Source organism: Salmo trutta, chromosome 24 (assembly GCF_901001165.1).
Source record: "Salmo trutta chromosome 24, fSalTru1.1, whole genome shotgun sequence".
NCBI lineage: Eukaryota > Metazoa > Chordata > Actinopteri > Salmoniformes > Salmonidae > Salmo > Salmo trutta.
The window spans coordinates 1,654,085-1,671,407 of record NC_042980.1 but is presented as its reverse complement, the minus strand read 5'-3'; the positions used below and the strand labels follow the sequence as shown (position 1 = coordinate 1,671,407).

The window sequence follows — 17,323 nt, the reverse complement described above, 5'->3', positions numbered from 1 at the left end:
AAGGTCCTGGAGTGGCCTAGCCAGTCTCCAGACCTGAACCCAATAGAAAATCTTTGGAGGGAGCTGAAAGTCCGTATTGCCCAGCGACAGCCCCGAAACCTGAAGGATCTGGAGAAGGTCTGTATGGAGGAGTGGGCCAAAATCCCTGCTGCAGTGTGTGCAAACCTGGTCAAGAACTATAGGAAATGTATGATCTCTGTAATTGCAAACAAAGGTTTCTGTACCAAATATTAAGTTCTGCTTTTCTGATGTATCAAATACTTATGTCATGCAATAAAATGCTAATTAATTACTTAAAAATCATACAATGTGATTTTCTGAATTTTTGTTTTAGATTCCGTCTCTCACAGTTGAAGTGTACCTATGATAAAAATTACAGACCTCTACATGCTTTGTAAGTAGGAAACACTGCCGATTTTGCAGGTTATCAAATACTTGTTCTCCCCACTGTATATCATAGAGAACATGGATGTTTTAACAGGTTTCTTTTCCTCCTTCAATCCCCCAAAGATCAAAAGTGTGTCTCTTGAGTTTTGTGGTATGCATACCAAAGCCACGAGCATCACATGACTAATATAGATGTTGAATCATTGATCTGATTTGTGTCTCTCTTCTCCTCTCTAGTCCCCCAAAGTACACCGCTACCCCACGATGGACGCTGTCCCCCTCCTCCTGAGCAAAGTCAAATCTGAACCTCCTGAGGACCTGCTCTCCCATGACCCCCATTTCCAGACGCAGACCGAGCCTGTCGACCTGTCAATCAACAAGCCACGCCCCTCCCCCCCATCCATCACCTCCACCGCTTCTCCTGTTACTTCCGCTTTCTCTCCGTCCTCCATTTCTTCTTTATCATCATCATCCTCCTCTCCGTCTGTCATCACATCTGCCTCATCTGTGCTCACACCCGGGCCCCTGGTGGCCCCTGGAGCCGGTGTCCAGGGTCATCATCATCAGCAGCAGTTTTTGCACATCCTGCACCCTGTGCCACCTCCACCCTCCAGCCCCTTGAACCTGGGAGGGGTACAGGGCATAGGAGGAGGAGTAGGGGGAAAGATGGGGGGCCACCACCTGCATCGTATCCCTGTAGTAGTACAGTCACTGCCCCTCATGTACACCACGGCCGTGCGCTCGCCCTCCAGCCTCCACAACAATGCCATCATGCTACCTCTGCTGGACAATCATAAGAGCCACCATAGCAAAGGTGAGACAAAAAGCAGGCTTGGTCTGTCTGTGTCTTTTCCTCTTTTCTCTCTCTCTTTATATACTGTATACACTGAACAAAACTATGAACGCAACATGCAAAAATGTCAAAGACTTTACTGAGTTACAGTTCCTGTAAGGAAATCAGTCAATTGAAATTAATTCATTAGGCCCTAATCTATGGATTCCACATGACTGAATATGCAGATATGCATCTGTTGGTCACAGATTACTTTATTTTTTAAGTAGGGGCGTGAATAAAAAAAACAGTCAGTATCTGGTGTGACCACCATTTGCCTCATGCCTCATGCACATCTCCTTCACATAGAGTTGATCAGACTGTTGATTGTGGCCTTTGGAATGTTCAACCACACCTCTTCAATGACTGTGCAAAGTTGCTGGATATTGTCGGGAACTGCATCACGATGTTGTACACATCCAGAGCATTCCAAATATGCTCAATGGGTGACATGTTTGGTGAGTATGCAGGCCATGGGAGAACTGGCATATTTTCAGCTTTCAGGACTTGTGTATAGATCCTTGCGATAATGGGCCGTGCATTATCATGCTGAAAAATGAGGTGATTGCGGCGGATGAATGGCACGACAATGGGCCTCAGGACCTCGTCACGGTATCTCTGTGCATTCAAATTGCAATTGATAAAATGCAATTGTGTTCGTTGTCCGTAGCTTATGCCTGCCCATATCAAAACCCACCACCACTATGGGCCACTGTTCACAACGTTGACATCAGCAAACAGCCATACACGCTGTGCCAGTGACCATCGGAGGTGAGCATTTTCCCACTGAAGTGGGTTACGACGCTGAACAGCAGTCAGGTCAAGACCCTGATGAGGATGACGAGCACTCAGATGAGCTTCTCTAAAATGGTTTCTGAGAATTTGTGCAGAAATTATTTAGGTTGTGCAAACCAAAGAATGGTGGCTGGTCTCACACCATCCCGCAGGTGAAGAAGCCGGATGTGGAGGTCCTGGCCTGGCGTGGTTACACGGGGTCTGCGGTTGTGAGCCTGTTTGGACGTACTGCCTAATTCTCTAAAACAACGTTGGAGGCGACTTATTGTAGAGCAATTAGCATGCAATTCTCTGACAACAGCTCTGGTGGACATTCCCGCAGTCAGCATGCATATTGCATGCTCCCTCAACTTGAGATATCTGTGGCATTGTGTTTTTGAGTGGCCTGTTTAATCAGCTTCTTGATATGCCACACCTGTCAGGTGGATGAATTATCTTGGCAAAGGAGAAATGTTCACTAACAGGGATGTAATCAAATGTGTGCACATAATTTAAGGGAAATGAGCTCCTTGTGCATATGGACAATTTCTGGAATATTTTATTTCTGCTCATGAAACATGGGACCAACACTAGATGTTGTGTTTATATTTTTGTTCAGTGATGAATACTCCAAATACAGTACCAGTCAAAAGTTTGGACACACCTACTCATTCAAGGGTTTTTGTTTATTTTTACTATTTTTTACATTGTAGAATAACAGTGAAGACATCAAAACTATGAAATAATGCAAATAGGGTCATGTAGTAACCAAGAAAGTGTTAAACAAATTAAAATATATTTTAGATTCTTCAAAGTAGCCACTCTTTGCAAACTCTTGGCATTCTCTCAACCAGCTTCACTTGGAATGCTTTTCCAATGGTCTTGAAGGAGTTCCCACATATGCTGAGCACTTGTTGGCTGCTTTTCCTTCACTGCAGTCCAACTCATCCCAAATCACCTCAGTTGAGTTTTTTGTATTTTTCCTTTATTTAACTAGGCAAGTCAGGTAAGAACAAATTCTTATTTTCAATGATGGCCTAGGAACAGTGGATTAACTGCCTTGTTGACAGATTTTTACCTTGTCAGCTCGAGGATTCGATCTTGCAACCATTTGGTTACTAGCCCAACTCTCTTACCACTAGGCTACCTGCCGCCAAGGTTGGGTGATTGTGGAGGCCAGGTCATCTAATGCAGCACTCCATCACTCTCCTTCTTGGTCAATTATCCCTAACACAGCCTGGAGGTGTGTTGGGTCATTGTCCTGTTGAAAAACAAATGATAGTCCCACTAAGCGCAAACCAGATGGGATGGCGTAACGCTGTAGAAGCCATGCTGGTTAAGTGTGCCTTAAATTCTGGTTAGGTGTGCCTTGAGTCACCAGAAAAGCACCTCCCCGCCATCACACTTCCTCCTCCATGCTTCACGGTGGGAAGTACACATGCGGCAATCATCCGTTCTCCTACTCTGCGTCTCACAAAGACACGGCGGTTGGAAAAAAAATCTCACATTTGGACTCATCAGACCAAAGGACAGATTTCCGCCGGTCTAATGTCCATTGCTCGTGTTTCTTACAAAGCTGTCATCAAAGCAAGGGTGGCTACTTTTAAGAATCTCAAATATAAAATATTTTGATTTGTTTAACACTTTTTTAGTCACTACATGATTCCGTCTGTTATTTCATAGTTTTGATAGTAAATAGTAAAAATAAAAAGAACCCCATGAATGAGTAAGTGTGTCCAAACGTTTGACTGGCACTGTATATATACTCGTATGTATGTGTGTGTGTGTATATATATATATATATATATATATATATACACACACATACATATGAGTATATATACAGTGCCATATATAATATATATATATATATATATATATTCAAGAGGTGTGAATACTTTCTGAAGGCACTGTGTGTATATATATATACTTTCCGAAGGCACTGTGTGTGTGTGTGTGTGTGTGTGTGTGTGTGTGTGTGTGTGTGTGTGTGTGTGTGTATATAAAGTATTCAGACCTCTTGACTTTTTACACATTTTGTTACATTACACCCTTATTCTAAAATGGATTATATCGTTTTTCCCGCCCAATTCAATCTACACACAATACTCCATATTAGATTTTTTCTGCAAATGTATAAAACAAAAAACAGATCACATTTACATAAGTATTCAGACCCTTTACTCAGTACTTTGTTGAAGCACCTTTGGCAGCGATTACAGCCTCAAGTCTTCCTGGATATGACGCTAGAAGCTTGGTACACCTGTATTTGTCCCATTTCTCTCTGCAGATCCTTTCATGCTCTGTCAGATTGAATGGGGAGCGTCGCTGCACAGATATTTTCAGGTCTCTCCAGAGATGTTTGATCAGGTTCAAGTCCAGGTTCTGGCTGGGCCACTCAAGGACATTCAGAGACTTGTCCCGAAGCCACTCCTGCCATGTCTTGACTGTGTACTTAGGGTCGTTGACCTGTTGGAAGATGAAACTTCACCCCAGTCTGAGGTCCTGAGTGTTCTTGAGCAGGTTTTCATCAAGGATCTCTCTGTACTTTGCTCTGTTCATCTTTGCCTCGATCTTGACTTGTATCCCAGTAACTGCCTCTGAAAAACATCCCCACAGCATGATGCTACCACCACTATGCTTCACCGGATGGTGCCAGGTTTCCTCCAGACGTGTAGCTTGGCATTCAGAGAGTTCAATCTTGGTTTCTTCAGACCAGAAAATCTTGTTTCTCATGGTCTGAGTCCTTTAGGTGCCTTTTGGCAAACTCCAAGCAGGCTGTCATGTGCCTTTTACTGAGGGGTGGCTTCCTTCTAGCCACTCTACCATAAAGGCTTGATTCTTGGAGTGATGGTTGTCCTTCTGGAAGGTTCTCCCATCTCCACAGAAGAACAACAGAGCTCTGTCAGAGTGACCATCGGGTTCTTGGTCACCTCCCTGATCAAGGCCATTCTCCCCCGATTGCTCAGTTTGGCCGGGCGGCCAGCTGGTTCCAAGACTGCCAAATGCCTATGTAGACCCAATGCACTTCTCTTCAAAATAAGTTAATAAATATAGTCCAGTTTGTAACATTCTTCATGAAATTGGCTTGTAAAATAAGTGTAATTTAAAATAAAGTAGGCTTTGAAATTATGTTTACTTTTTTAAATTGCTAATTTTAATGAGCAAAAATACCAACTAATCTCAAAATGTATAGGTAGATGCAAAAATATGATTTTGGCCTTAAGAGCACACAAGAGTTATGGGCTATGGGAGTGATACCCAGAGAGAGAAATTGGATATACAATGTAATAGTTCGGGACAGAAGGAAAATAAATGAGACCAAGGTTTACATATTCCTTACACTAGGATTCCCTCTTAGTACTAAGAACAACTACACCACAAATGGCGACAAGAATTTTGTGGATTTTGTTTGATCCCTTACATTGTTTTTCATTCGTTTATTCTGACAAATTATGGAAATGTCAGTTTGCCACAAACAGTTCCAGCTAACTATCAAGCTAATAACATATTAGCCACAAACTGGGAGAAGTGGCTGAAACATTAAGAAAATGTCCTGTTAGCATTGAACATCAAATATAATGCATGGGAACATGCCATGCTACTCCGCTATTGTGGGGAGCAACTTTTCTATATTTTTTTCTACACTTCCAAACATATCTAAAACTGTACTGACTCAATGTTTTTCACCAATGACAAATTTATATTTTTAAGTCTACAAATTCAGACAAACTGTTCAATCCGAAACTGAAACAATTGGTGAATACTATGTTTGCCTGCGTATACTTGCTGCTTCCTATGAATTTCCTGATGCTGACTCAGAAATTAGAAGGCAGATTGTTCAAAGTTTCTCATCGAACAAACTGAGGAGATATGCTCTCAGACCATATAATGACTCTCACTAGGCTCCTGGAAATAGCTTGAATAAATGAAGTATCAGAAATACAAGCACAGGAAATGGAAAAACATCCTGGTACTACCCAGAATAGATCGCAAGGGCCAGCAAGCTCAACAATCCAGGACTGCACCCACTACTGCACGTCGGTGCATATGCATTTAACTGTGGCGGTTCATTCCCTCACCAAGGAGCGTGCCCTGTAAATGGCCACATGCTACAATTGTGGGAAAATAAATTATTTTGCAAAAGTATTTCGCACCACAGACAAACTGCACATTCACTTGTGCCTGAAGATACCAAAAAACACACTTAACCCTGATGATGAAAGCCCAAATATCTATTTACACTGGTAGATCCAACCATTGCTACTCCTACTGCAGAACCCAGACAAACATCCATGTAAATGGATCACTGTCGGATGTCTTGGAAGACACAGGCGCCTCTGTGAATGTCATGGACCTTTGCACATTTTAGCCTTTGCCAGGGCCACCAGTTATACAAAACACATCAATCAAGATCTTTACCTATGTCTCAAACACAGATTTGCCCATGCGTGGAATCTGCTTCAGAGGCAAGACACTCACAAAGACTTTCTATGTTGTTGACAAGACAGCAGTTCCTGTCATAAATTGCCAGACTGCAATTGCGTTTGACTTAGTACTCCCGGTCAACAGTGTAGATAGACACTTCTATGACACATACCCTGATGTTTTAAATGGCATTGGATAGTTAAAGGGTCACAAATGTAAGCTCCACATTGAAAGTCTGTGCAACTTATAGTGCAGCAACACAGACGCATCCCATTCCACATTAGAAAACTAGTGGAGAAGGAACTGGAGGAGCTCAAATGGGTCTCACCCATAATTGTAGTTCCCAAACCAAAGCATCCTGGCAAAATCAGAGTGTGTGTGTGGATATGAGACGTCCAAATCAGGCTGTCAAACGTGAGAGGCACCTCACGCAAATGGTTAGCAACATGATAGCAGACCTGAATTGCAAAAAGTGCAAAAAGTCTCCTCAAAACTCGACCTGACAGCGGGGTACCACCAACTTGACCTGCATCTGCTACATCACCACTTTCACAACTCACGGTGGCCTGTGGCGCTACAAACACCTCAACTTCGGGATATCCTCAGTTGCGGAAATATTTCAAAACATGGTCTCAGGTGTTCTGAACGTCAGCGATGACATGCTGGTTTTTGTCTCAACAAAACTAGAATATGATCAGCGTTTGGAGAAAGTCCTCATATGGCTACGGGACTGCAACTTGACTGTCAATGCTGCCACGTGTGAGTTCAACAAAACAGCAGTGGAATTCTTCGGCTATGTGTTTTCTGCAGATAGCATATCTGCTGACCACAAATGGTTGCAGCAATCAAATAGACCACAGCTCCTCAGAACCCAGAGCTTCTTATGCCTTGTGACTGACTAATTGTGGGCGTTTCATTCCAGACCTGGCCACCAGGAAACAACCATTCAGAGAACTCACAAAGAATGGTTGGGGTTAGGCTAACCCTTTTTAGGGTACTAAAAAATTGTCTGAAAAACAGACTCAGCAGTGACACAGTCATGGCCTACTTCAATCAAACAAAAGACACTGATATCGTGGTGGATGCCAGCCCAGTGGGTCTTGGCGCAGTCTTAACCCAGATTGGCTCGGGTGGAAAAACGCACATATGTGGAGCAATGATATTCACCGATGGATAGGGAGGCACTAGGAATAATCTGAGGTTGCCTTCATTTTCAGCTATACATAGACGGACACACCTTCACGTTACTGACAACAAACAGCTTGTGCGTATCTTTCAACAAACCCTCGTCCTCCCCTCCACAAAGAATATAAATATGGTTGCTGAAACTTCAAAACTTCACGTTCTCTATGGCCTACAAGGCTAGATCTGGCAACCCAGCTGATAACTTCTCCAGACACGCAGTCCCAGAACAGGGGCCCAACGACAATCATGCCTCAGAGCTAGCAGAAGCTCATGTCCGCTTTGTGGTCAATCACAATGTTCCACATGTTATGACACTGGCTGAAATCCAAGCCGCAACACAGTCTGAACCATGTCTACTCAGAGTAATCAATGTTGTTAAACATAATAATGGCACACCTTTCTGGAACACACAGCTGACCTACAGTTGAAGTCAGAAGTTTACATACACTTAGGTTGGAGTCATTAAAACTTGTTTTTCAACCACTCCACAAATTTCTTGTTAACAAACTATAGTTTTGGCAAGTCGGTTAGGACATCTACTTTGTGCATGACACAAGTAATTTTTCCAACAATTGTTTACAGACAGAATATTTCACATATAATTCACTGTATCACAAATCCAGTGGGTCAGAAGTTTATACACACTAAGTTGACTGTGCCTTTAAACACCTTGGAAAATTCCAGAACATTATGTTTTGGCTTTAGAAGCTTCTGATAGGCTAATTGACAACACTTGAGTGAATTGGAGGTGTACCTGTGGATGTATTTCAAGGCCTACCTTTCAAACTCAGTGCCTCTTTGCTTGACATCATGGGAAAATCAAAAGAAATCAGCCAAGACCTCAGAAAAAGTATTGTAGACCTCCACAAGTCTGGTTCATCCTTTGGAGCAATTTCCAAACACCTGAAGGTACCACGTTCATCTGTACAAACAATAGTACGCAAATATAAAAACCAAGGGACCACGCAGCCATCATACCGCTTGTCTCCTATCGATTAACGTACGCTGGTTCGAAAAGTGCAAATCAATCTCAGAACAACAGCAAAGGACCTTGTGAAGATGCTGGAGGAAACAGGTACAAAATGATCTATATCCACAATAAAACGAGTCCTATATCGACAAAACCTGAAAGGCTGCTCAGCAAGGAAGAAGACACTGCTCCAAAACCACCATAAAAATGCCAGAATACGATTTGCAACTGCACATGGGGACAAAAATCATACTACTTGGAGAAATGTCCTCTGGTTTGATGAAACAAAATAACTGTTTGGCCATAATGACCATCGTTATGTTTGGAGGAAAAAGGGGGAGGCTTGCAAGCCGAAGAACACCTTCCCAACCGTGAAGCACGGGGGTGGCAGCATCATGTTGTGGGGGGTGCTCTGCTGCAGGAGGAACTGGTGCACTTCACAAAACTAGATGGCATCAGGAGGGAGGAAAGTTAAGTGGATATATTGAGCAACATCTCAAGATATCAGTCAGGAAGTTAAAGCTTGGTGACAAATGGGTCTTCAAAATGAACAATGACCCCAAGCATACTTCCAAAGTTGTGTCAAAATGGCTTAAGTACAACAAAGTCAAGGTATTGGAGTGGCCATCACAAAGCCCTGACCTCAATCCTATAGAAAATTTGTGGGCAGAACTGAAAAAGCGTGTGCGAGCAAGGAGGCCTATAAACCTGACTCAGTTACACCAGCTCTGTCAGGAGGAATGTGCCAAAATTTACCCAACTTATTGTGGGAAGCTTGTGGAAGGCTACCCAAAATGTTTGACCCAAGTTAAACAATTTAAAGGCAATGCTACCAAATAATAATTGAGTGTATGTAAACTTCTGACCCACTGGGAATGTGATGAAAGAAATAAAAGCTGAAATAAATCTCTAATAGTATCTCTACTATTATTATGACATTTCACATTCTTAATATAAAGTGGTGATCCTAACTGACCTAAGACATGGAGTTTTTCTACGACTAAATGTCAGGAATTATGAATAACTGAGTTTAAATGTATTTGGCTAAGGTGTATGTAAACTTTCGACTTGAACTGTATCTCCAACCTAACAATCTCAACTACACTGCCTAAACAATAAGAAATCTGAACTGACGTTGTCTGCAACCAATCTGCTGTTCAGGGGAAATAGACTTGTCATACCATCAGCGCTACAGAGCCGGGCATTGTTTGCTCTATAACCCATTTGTTCATACTCTACTGTGATATAAAATACGGCCGAAACAACAAAAAGACACAGTTACACAGTGGCAGAATAAATTCAACCTCACATGCTTTTGTTTCATCACAAAACTGGAGAGCATCATCTTTCTGGTGAAGTCCACAAAGCAAATATTGCATGTAACGAACAGTTACATTATGTACAGCAGGGTTCCCTTACTGGTGGGATATATAAGACTGTAAAAACACCAGCAAATCAGCTCAAAGTTATTTTACTTTTCCAAAGTATTCGCAAGCATAATAGAGAGCGATACAATATGTGATCGTATACAAATGTAAGCAAGGTTTGAAATGATTCTGTTTTAGTCAAATATTATATCTGTTTGGGCTTCTTGCGATCAATTTATAGTCTATAAATGATTTGTAATTATGTTCAGGCCCCATGACATCCGCTCAAGAAATATCATCCCGCGTCTGAATCTTGTTGATGATCCCTGACTTACTAAACAACTACTCATTTAGAATCCCTGAGAGTTTACCTGTTGGGGATAGGGGGCAGTATTTGCACGGCCGGATAAAAAACGTACCCGATTTAATCTGGTTACTACTCCTGCCCAGTAACTAGAATATGCATATAATTGTTTGATTTGGATAGAAAACACCCTAAAGTTTCTAAAACTGTTTGAATGGTGTCTGTGAGTATAACAGTATAACAAAACTCATTTGGCAGGCCAAAACCTGAGAAGATTCCAAACAGGAAGCGCTCTCTCTGACCATTTCATGGCCTTCTTGATCATCTCTAACCAAAACAGGGGATCTCTGGCATGACGTGACATTTTCTAACGCTCCCACAGGCTCTCAGAAGGCGCCAGAAAGCTGAATGCTGGCTTTGCAGGCCCTGGCTGAAAAACATTAGCGCATTTTGTAAGTGGTCGATCTGAGAACAATGAGACTGGGGCGCGCGTGCCCGAGCTGACACCATGTTTACTTTCTCTCTCTTTGAACGAAAACAACCACTCCCGGTCGGAATATTATCGCTTTTTTTACGTTGTGACATTATATGCTAGCTTGAAAAATGGGTATCTGATTATTTCTGGCTGGGTACTCTGCTGACATAATCTAATGTTTTGCTTTCGTTGTAAAGCCTTTTTGAAATCGGACAGTGTGGTTAGATTGACGAGAGTCTTGTCTTTAAATAGCTGTAAAATAGTCATATGTTTGAGAAATTGAAGTAATAGCATTTCAAAGGTTTTGAAAATCGCGCCACAGGATTCAACTGGCTGTTACGTAGGTGGGACGAATTCGTCCCGCCGGTCCTAGACAGGTTAAAGACAAGACTCTCGTTAATCTAACCACACTGTCCGATTTCAAAAAGACTTTACAACGAAAGCAAAACATTAGATTATGTCAGCAGAGTACCCAGCCAAAAATATTCAGACACCCATTTTTCAAGCTAGCATATAATGTCACAAAAACCCAGAAGACAGCTAAATGCAGCACTAACCTTTGATGATCTTCATCAGATGACACACCTAGGACATTATGTTATACAATACATGCATGTTTTGTTCAATCAAGTTCATATTTATATCAAAAAACAGCTTTTTACATTAGCATGTGACGTTCAGAACTAGCATACCCCCCGCAAACTTCCGGGGAATTTACTAACAATTTACTAAATTACTCACGATAAACGTTCACAAAAAGCATAACAATTATTTTAAGAATTATAGATACAGAACTCCTCTATGCACTCGATATGTCCGATTTTAAAATAGCTTTTTGGTGAAAGCACATTTTGCAATATTCTAAGTACATAGCCCAGCCATTACGGGCTAGCTATTTAGACACCCAGCAAGTTTAGCCTTCACCAAAATCAGATTTACTATAACAAAAATGTTATTACCTTTCCTGTTCTTCATCAGAATGCACTCCCAGGACTTCTACTTCAATAACAAATGTTGGTTTGGTCCCAAATAATCCATCGTTATATCCAAACAGCTGCGTTTTGTTTGTACGTTCTAGACACTGTCCGAAATGGTAAATCAGGGTTACGAGCATGGCGCAATTCGTGACAAAAAATGTCTAAATATTCCATTACCGTACTTCGAAGCATGTCAACCGCTGTTTAAAATAAATTTTTATGCAATTTATCTCGTAAAAAAGCGATAATATTCCGACCGGGAATCTGCGTTTCGGTAAATAGAGGGAAAAACAGAAAGGCGGGGGCGGCCAGTGCACGAGCCTAAGCCCTTTGTCTACTGATCGGCCACTTGACAAAGGCGATAATGTGCTTCAGCCTGGGGCTACAATGACGACATTCTGTTTTTTCCCGGGCTCTGAGAGCCTATGGGAGCTGTGGGAAGTGTCACGTTACCGCAGAGATCCTTTGTTTTGGGAAGAGATGTCAAAGAAAGCCAATAAATGGTCAGACAGGCCACTTCCTGTAAAGGAATCTCTCAGGTTTTTGCCTGCCATATGAGTTCTGTTATACTCACAGACACCATTCAAACAGTTTTAGAAACTTTAGGGTGTTTTCTATCCATATCTAATAAGTATATGCATATTCTAGATACTGGGTAGGAGTGGTAACCAGATTAAATCGGGTACGTTTTTTATCCGGCGGTGTAAATACTGCCCCCTAGCCCTAACAGGTTAAAGCAAGTCAGCACAAAGAAAACAGGAGCACTGCCTCCGCTATTTCAGCACCATTTCAACTTAAACATTTCAACATCATTAAATCAACTAGGCTAGTCTAGTACAGTGAAAACAAACTTAAAGATACCAAAAACGATTTAGTCCAATCCATGTTGCTAAATGTCATGTGGCTGTCAATGGTACTGATTTCTGTGTGTGTGTGCATACGTGCCCTAGACTAGTTGACCAACAATGCCATTCTTCTCTATTTCATGTCGGCAAAACCGTCAATGACTTTGTCATAGAGTAGTACACACTATTAGTTTTTGTTGTCACAGGTTACCTGGCTAAAATGCTTGCTAGCCTTTTTTCTTCGCATGGGCAATAATGAACCCGCCAAGTTAGCTAGGTAGTTAGCGTGAGCCTACTAGGCTACATATTGAACTTCAGTCATCTCAGGCCAGTGGCACAATATATGAATTTATGGTTTGATCAGAATCATTGTTGTATTCATTGGTCTTTACTGAGAATTATGTCAAAACCACAAGTCCAAATCCCTATCTCCATCCTTGGCTTAGGAAAGGACCAATTTAGCTAGCTACTGCAGGACAACAACACAAACAGACCAGAAACAGACACATTTTTCTGACAATGACAATGTTTTTCTTTTGATGGGATTTGATTTGCGTGAAGCCAAATCCAAACTGGCCTCCCTTGGGGGATGGTTTTGCTGTGCCAGGACTACCCACAGTTGAACTCAGTGCAACACTGATTGGCAATTTATTTTATGATTTTTTTTTTATCAAGGGAGGCCAAATGCTTGATGGCGTCAATATATCAAATCATACTGTCATACTAATTTTGTATGGGCTACACATACTGAGACAGAGGGGCGCTGTTTCACTCTCTTGGATGATTTTGCAAGTGAGAGAGATTCAGCAAATTTAAGGAAAATTATGGAAACACAGAGACGAAAGAAAAAAAATGTATTAGTCAAATATTTGGGGAAGCGTGGCTTCCCTTGGCATCCATGAATACACACCACTGCTGTTTGTATTCATGGATTAAGTTTTCCAGAAATTGAAAAAGTATCCAGTACATCTGCTATGGCAGTCATTCCAAAGCTGGAGAAGATCTTCTCTTCCTTGACAACCCTGCAGTTGTTAAGAGTAACAATGGACCACCTTTCAATTCCCAGGGTTTTTCCTCTTTCCCTACCTACCTGGGATTCAATCACAGAAGAATAACACCACATTGGCCACAGACCAACGGAGAAGTGGAACGATTCATGCAGACTCTGAAAAAGACCCTTCGCATTGCTACGCTGCAACACAAAGACATTCAGCAAGAGCAAAGACATTCTGTAAGAGCCTACAGAGCGACACCACCCTGCTCCACTGGAAAACCTCCCGTTACAGTCATGTTCAATCAATAAATTCATCCTTCCTTCCATGGACCCTAACAAGCTGAGAGCCACAGACACACAGGTAAAGCTAAAAATGAAAGAGCATCATGACAGATGCTTCTGTCATGCCTCGCCACTTGACATTGGAGACTTCGTGCTCTTCAGACAGCTGCGACCAGCCAACAAATTCCAGTCACCTTTCTATCCAGACCCACACCAAGTCACTGCAATCAAAGGAAACATGATCACAGCACAACGTGGACAGCAAATGGTGACAACCACTCTCCCAACCACTCACTCAACCTGGTCCATCCTCTGCTGACCAGAGTGGCACCTTACCGGGTCGGACTGAACCTATAGCTGGTCTAAGTAGCCCCACCAACCCCACCTTGGCCGCCCCCATCCCAAAGGTCCGATGTTACCCGCGACATGCTATTGATCCCGTGTGGTTCAGTTAGTTGAGCATGGCACTTGCTACGCCAGGGTGGTGGGGTCCCCACGGGGGACCAGTGCGAGCAAATATGATAATGTATTCACTCACTACTGTAATTTGCTCTGGATAAGATCGTCTGTTGAATGACTGAATTGTAATGCTTTGCTAATCACCTGCAGGACTTAAAGCTGAAAAAAAACGAAACATTTTTACATTGCAACTGTTACTGCTGTTTAACAAATGTTGTCTTCTAATTGTTTTGTTTAGAAGGGACAAATAGATAGCAGAGATGTGTTCACATTAAAGAGGGGAAAGAGAGCAAGAGAGAGAGAGCATTTGTGTGTAATTTATGTTCATGAGTGGGTGCGTGCGTGCATGTATGCCTGTGTGCATGCTTGTATGTGTGTTGTTGGCTGGCGTGGCCCTGCCTGAACCTTCTGTTTTGGAGCAGGCAGGCTTACTACAGGGCGTGATTTTACAGTCAGCGTGTTTAAACCTCTAGTGGGTGTTTCTGTTAAGTGGACTGGAGCTGTATACCGGGGAGCAGTTTTTTGTCAAAGAACCTTGTTTATCTGAGGTTGCTGTCTCTCACTCCCTCTTGGATTGGGGCACGCACGCACGCACGCACACACACACACAGACGTTTTAAACGCTGGGTGTCTGCTCTCTGGAAGAGGAGAGAGGACGAATGAGAGTAAAAACAAGGCTTGCGTAATAGGGTGGAGACCGATATTGAAAATGGCTGGCAGTGTACATTGAGAACACGCACACACAGCAACATCAACAGCTCCACCCAGTGTGTGAGAAGAGATCAGTGGAATCGGGGTCAGCATTGGGTGGGGCAGACACAGTCACTGTAGTGATATAGCCAAAACATGAGGCACACAGAGCATTGCATTGTACTGTGTGTGTGTGTGTGTGTGTGTGTGTGTGTGTGTGTGTGTGTGTGTGTGTGTGTGTTTTATGCGTGATACAGACAGAACTTATGCAATAGTATCTAAACAAACAGTTTTTCTGATTTGAAAAGCAATGCAGAGCAAGCCAAAGTACTGTACTATCCTTTCACTTCAGGCACACTATCATATAGTGGAAAGCACACCCATGTACAGTTAAAGTCGGAAGTTTGCGTACACCTTAGCCAAATTCATTTAAATGCAGTTTTTCACAATTCATGACATTTAATCCTTGTAAAAATTCCCTGTCTTAGGTCAGTTAGGATCACCACTTTATTTTAAGAATGTGAAATGTCAGAATAATAGTAGAGAGAAGGATTTTTTCAGCTTTTATTTCTTCCATCACATTCCCAGTGGGTCAAAAGTTTACATACACTCAATTAGTATTTGGTGGCATTGCCTTTAAATTGTTTAACTTGAGTCAAACGTTTCGGGTAGACTTCCACAAGCTTCCCACAATAAGTTGAGTGAATTCTGGCCCACTCCTCCTGACAGAGCTGGTGTAACCGAGTCAGGTTTATAGGCCTCCTTGCTCGCACACGCTTTTTCAGTTCTGCCCACAAATTTTCTATAGGATTGAGGTCAGGGCTTTGTGATGGCCACTCCAATACTTTGACTTTGTTGTACTTAAGCCATTTTGCCACAACTTTGGAAGTATGCTTGGGGTCATTGTTCATTTGGAAGACCCATTTGTGACCAAGCATTAACTTCCTGACTGATGTCTTGAGATGTTGCTTCAATATATCCACATCATTTTCCATCTTCATGATGCTATCTAGTTTGTGATGTGCACCAGTCCCTCCTGCAGAAAAGCACCCATGATGCTGCCACCCCCGTGCTTCTCGGTTGGGATGGTGTTCTTCGGCTTGCAAGCCTCCCCCTTTTTCCTCCAAACATAACGATGGTCATTATGGCCGAACAGTTCTATTTTTGTTTCATTAGACGAGAGGACATTTCTCCAAAAAGTACAATCTTTCTCCTCCTGTGCATTTGCAAACCATAGTCTGGCCTTTTTTTTATGGTGGTTATGGAGCAGTGGCTTCTTCCTTGCTGAGCGGCCTTTCAGGTTATGTTGATATAGGACTTGTTTTACTGTGGATGTAGATACTTTTGTACCTGTTTCCTCCAGCATCTTCACAAGGTCATTTTCTGTTGTTCTGGGATTGATTTGCACTTTTCGCAACAAAGTACGTTCATCTCTCGGAGACAGAACGCGTCTCCTTCCTGAGCAGTATGACAGATGCATTGTCCCATGGTCTTTATACTTGCGTACTATTGTTTGTACAGATGAACGTGATACCTTCAGGTGTTTGGAAATTGCTCCCAAGGATGAACCAGACTTGTGGAGGTCTACAATTTTTTTTAAGATGGTCATGCCTGATTTCTTTTGATTTTCCAATGATGTCAAGCAAAGAGGCCCTGAGTTTGAAGGTAGGCCTTGAAATACATCCACAGGTACACCTCCAATTGACTCAAATGTTGTCAATTAGCCTATCAGAAGCATCTAAAGCCATGACATCATTTTCTGGATTTTCTAAGGTGTTTAAAGGCATAGTCAACTTAGTGTATGTACATTTCTGATCCACTTGAATTGTGATACAGTGAATTATAAGTGAAATAATCTGTCTGAAAACAATTTGGGGAAAAATTACTTGTGTCATGCACAAAGTAGATGTCCTAACCAACTTGCCTAAACTATAGTTTTTTCACAAGAAATTTGTGGAGTGGTTGAAAAACTAGTTTTAATGACTCCAACCTAAGTGTATGTAAACTTCTGACTTCAACTGTAATTCTTTGTAGGATTACACAACCTGCCCACTTCTTTTTTATGGAGAGTCACTTTCCTTTTTGTATTTTTTTATGCTTTGCTGACAGACAGATTAAAAACAGTGGGAGATAGATGAGGAAGAGACACAGTGCAACTGTAGATTGAACACCTGTCTCCTGCAGGGGTCACACATGTGCATAGAGCCTGGAGTGTTACCACTGGACAACAGCTCCACACTTTTGTTCTTCTTTGTAGAATGTGACATTTATTCTTTGTATCAATACTGTGTTGCAGACACATAAGCATCCCTAAGTGTCGCTGTATTAGGTGAAATGTGTTTAATTCATTATTA

At 42.1% G+C, this 17,323-nt stretch overlaps 1 protein-coding gene across 1 annotated transcript in view; it reads left to right on the top strand.

Moving 5' to 3' along the window:
- Positions 1–17,323, top strand: part of LOC115161466 (Krueppel-like factor 12) — a 189,973-nt gene that overhangs the window by 105,199 nt on the left and 67,451 nt on the right. The window contains exon 4 of the mRNA XM_029712456.1: positions 625–1,201. Within this exon, the coding sequence (XP_029568316.1) occupies positions 625–1,201 (577 nt within the window). The remainder of the gene's footprint in view (positions 1–624; positions 1,202–17,323) is intronic.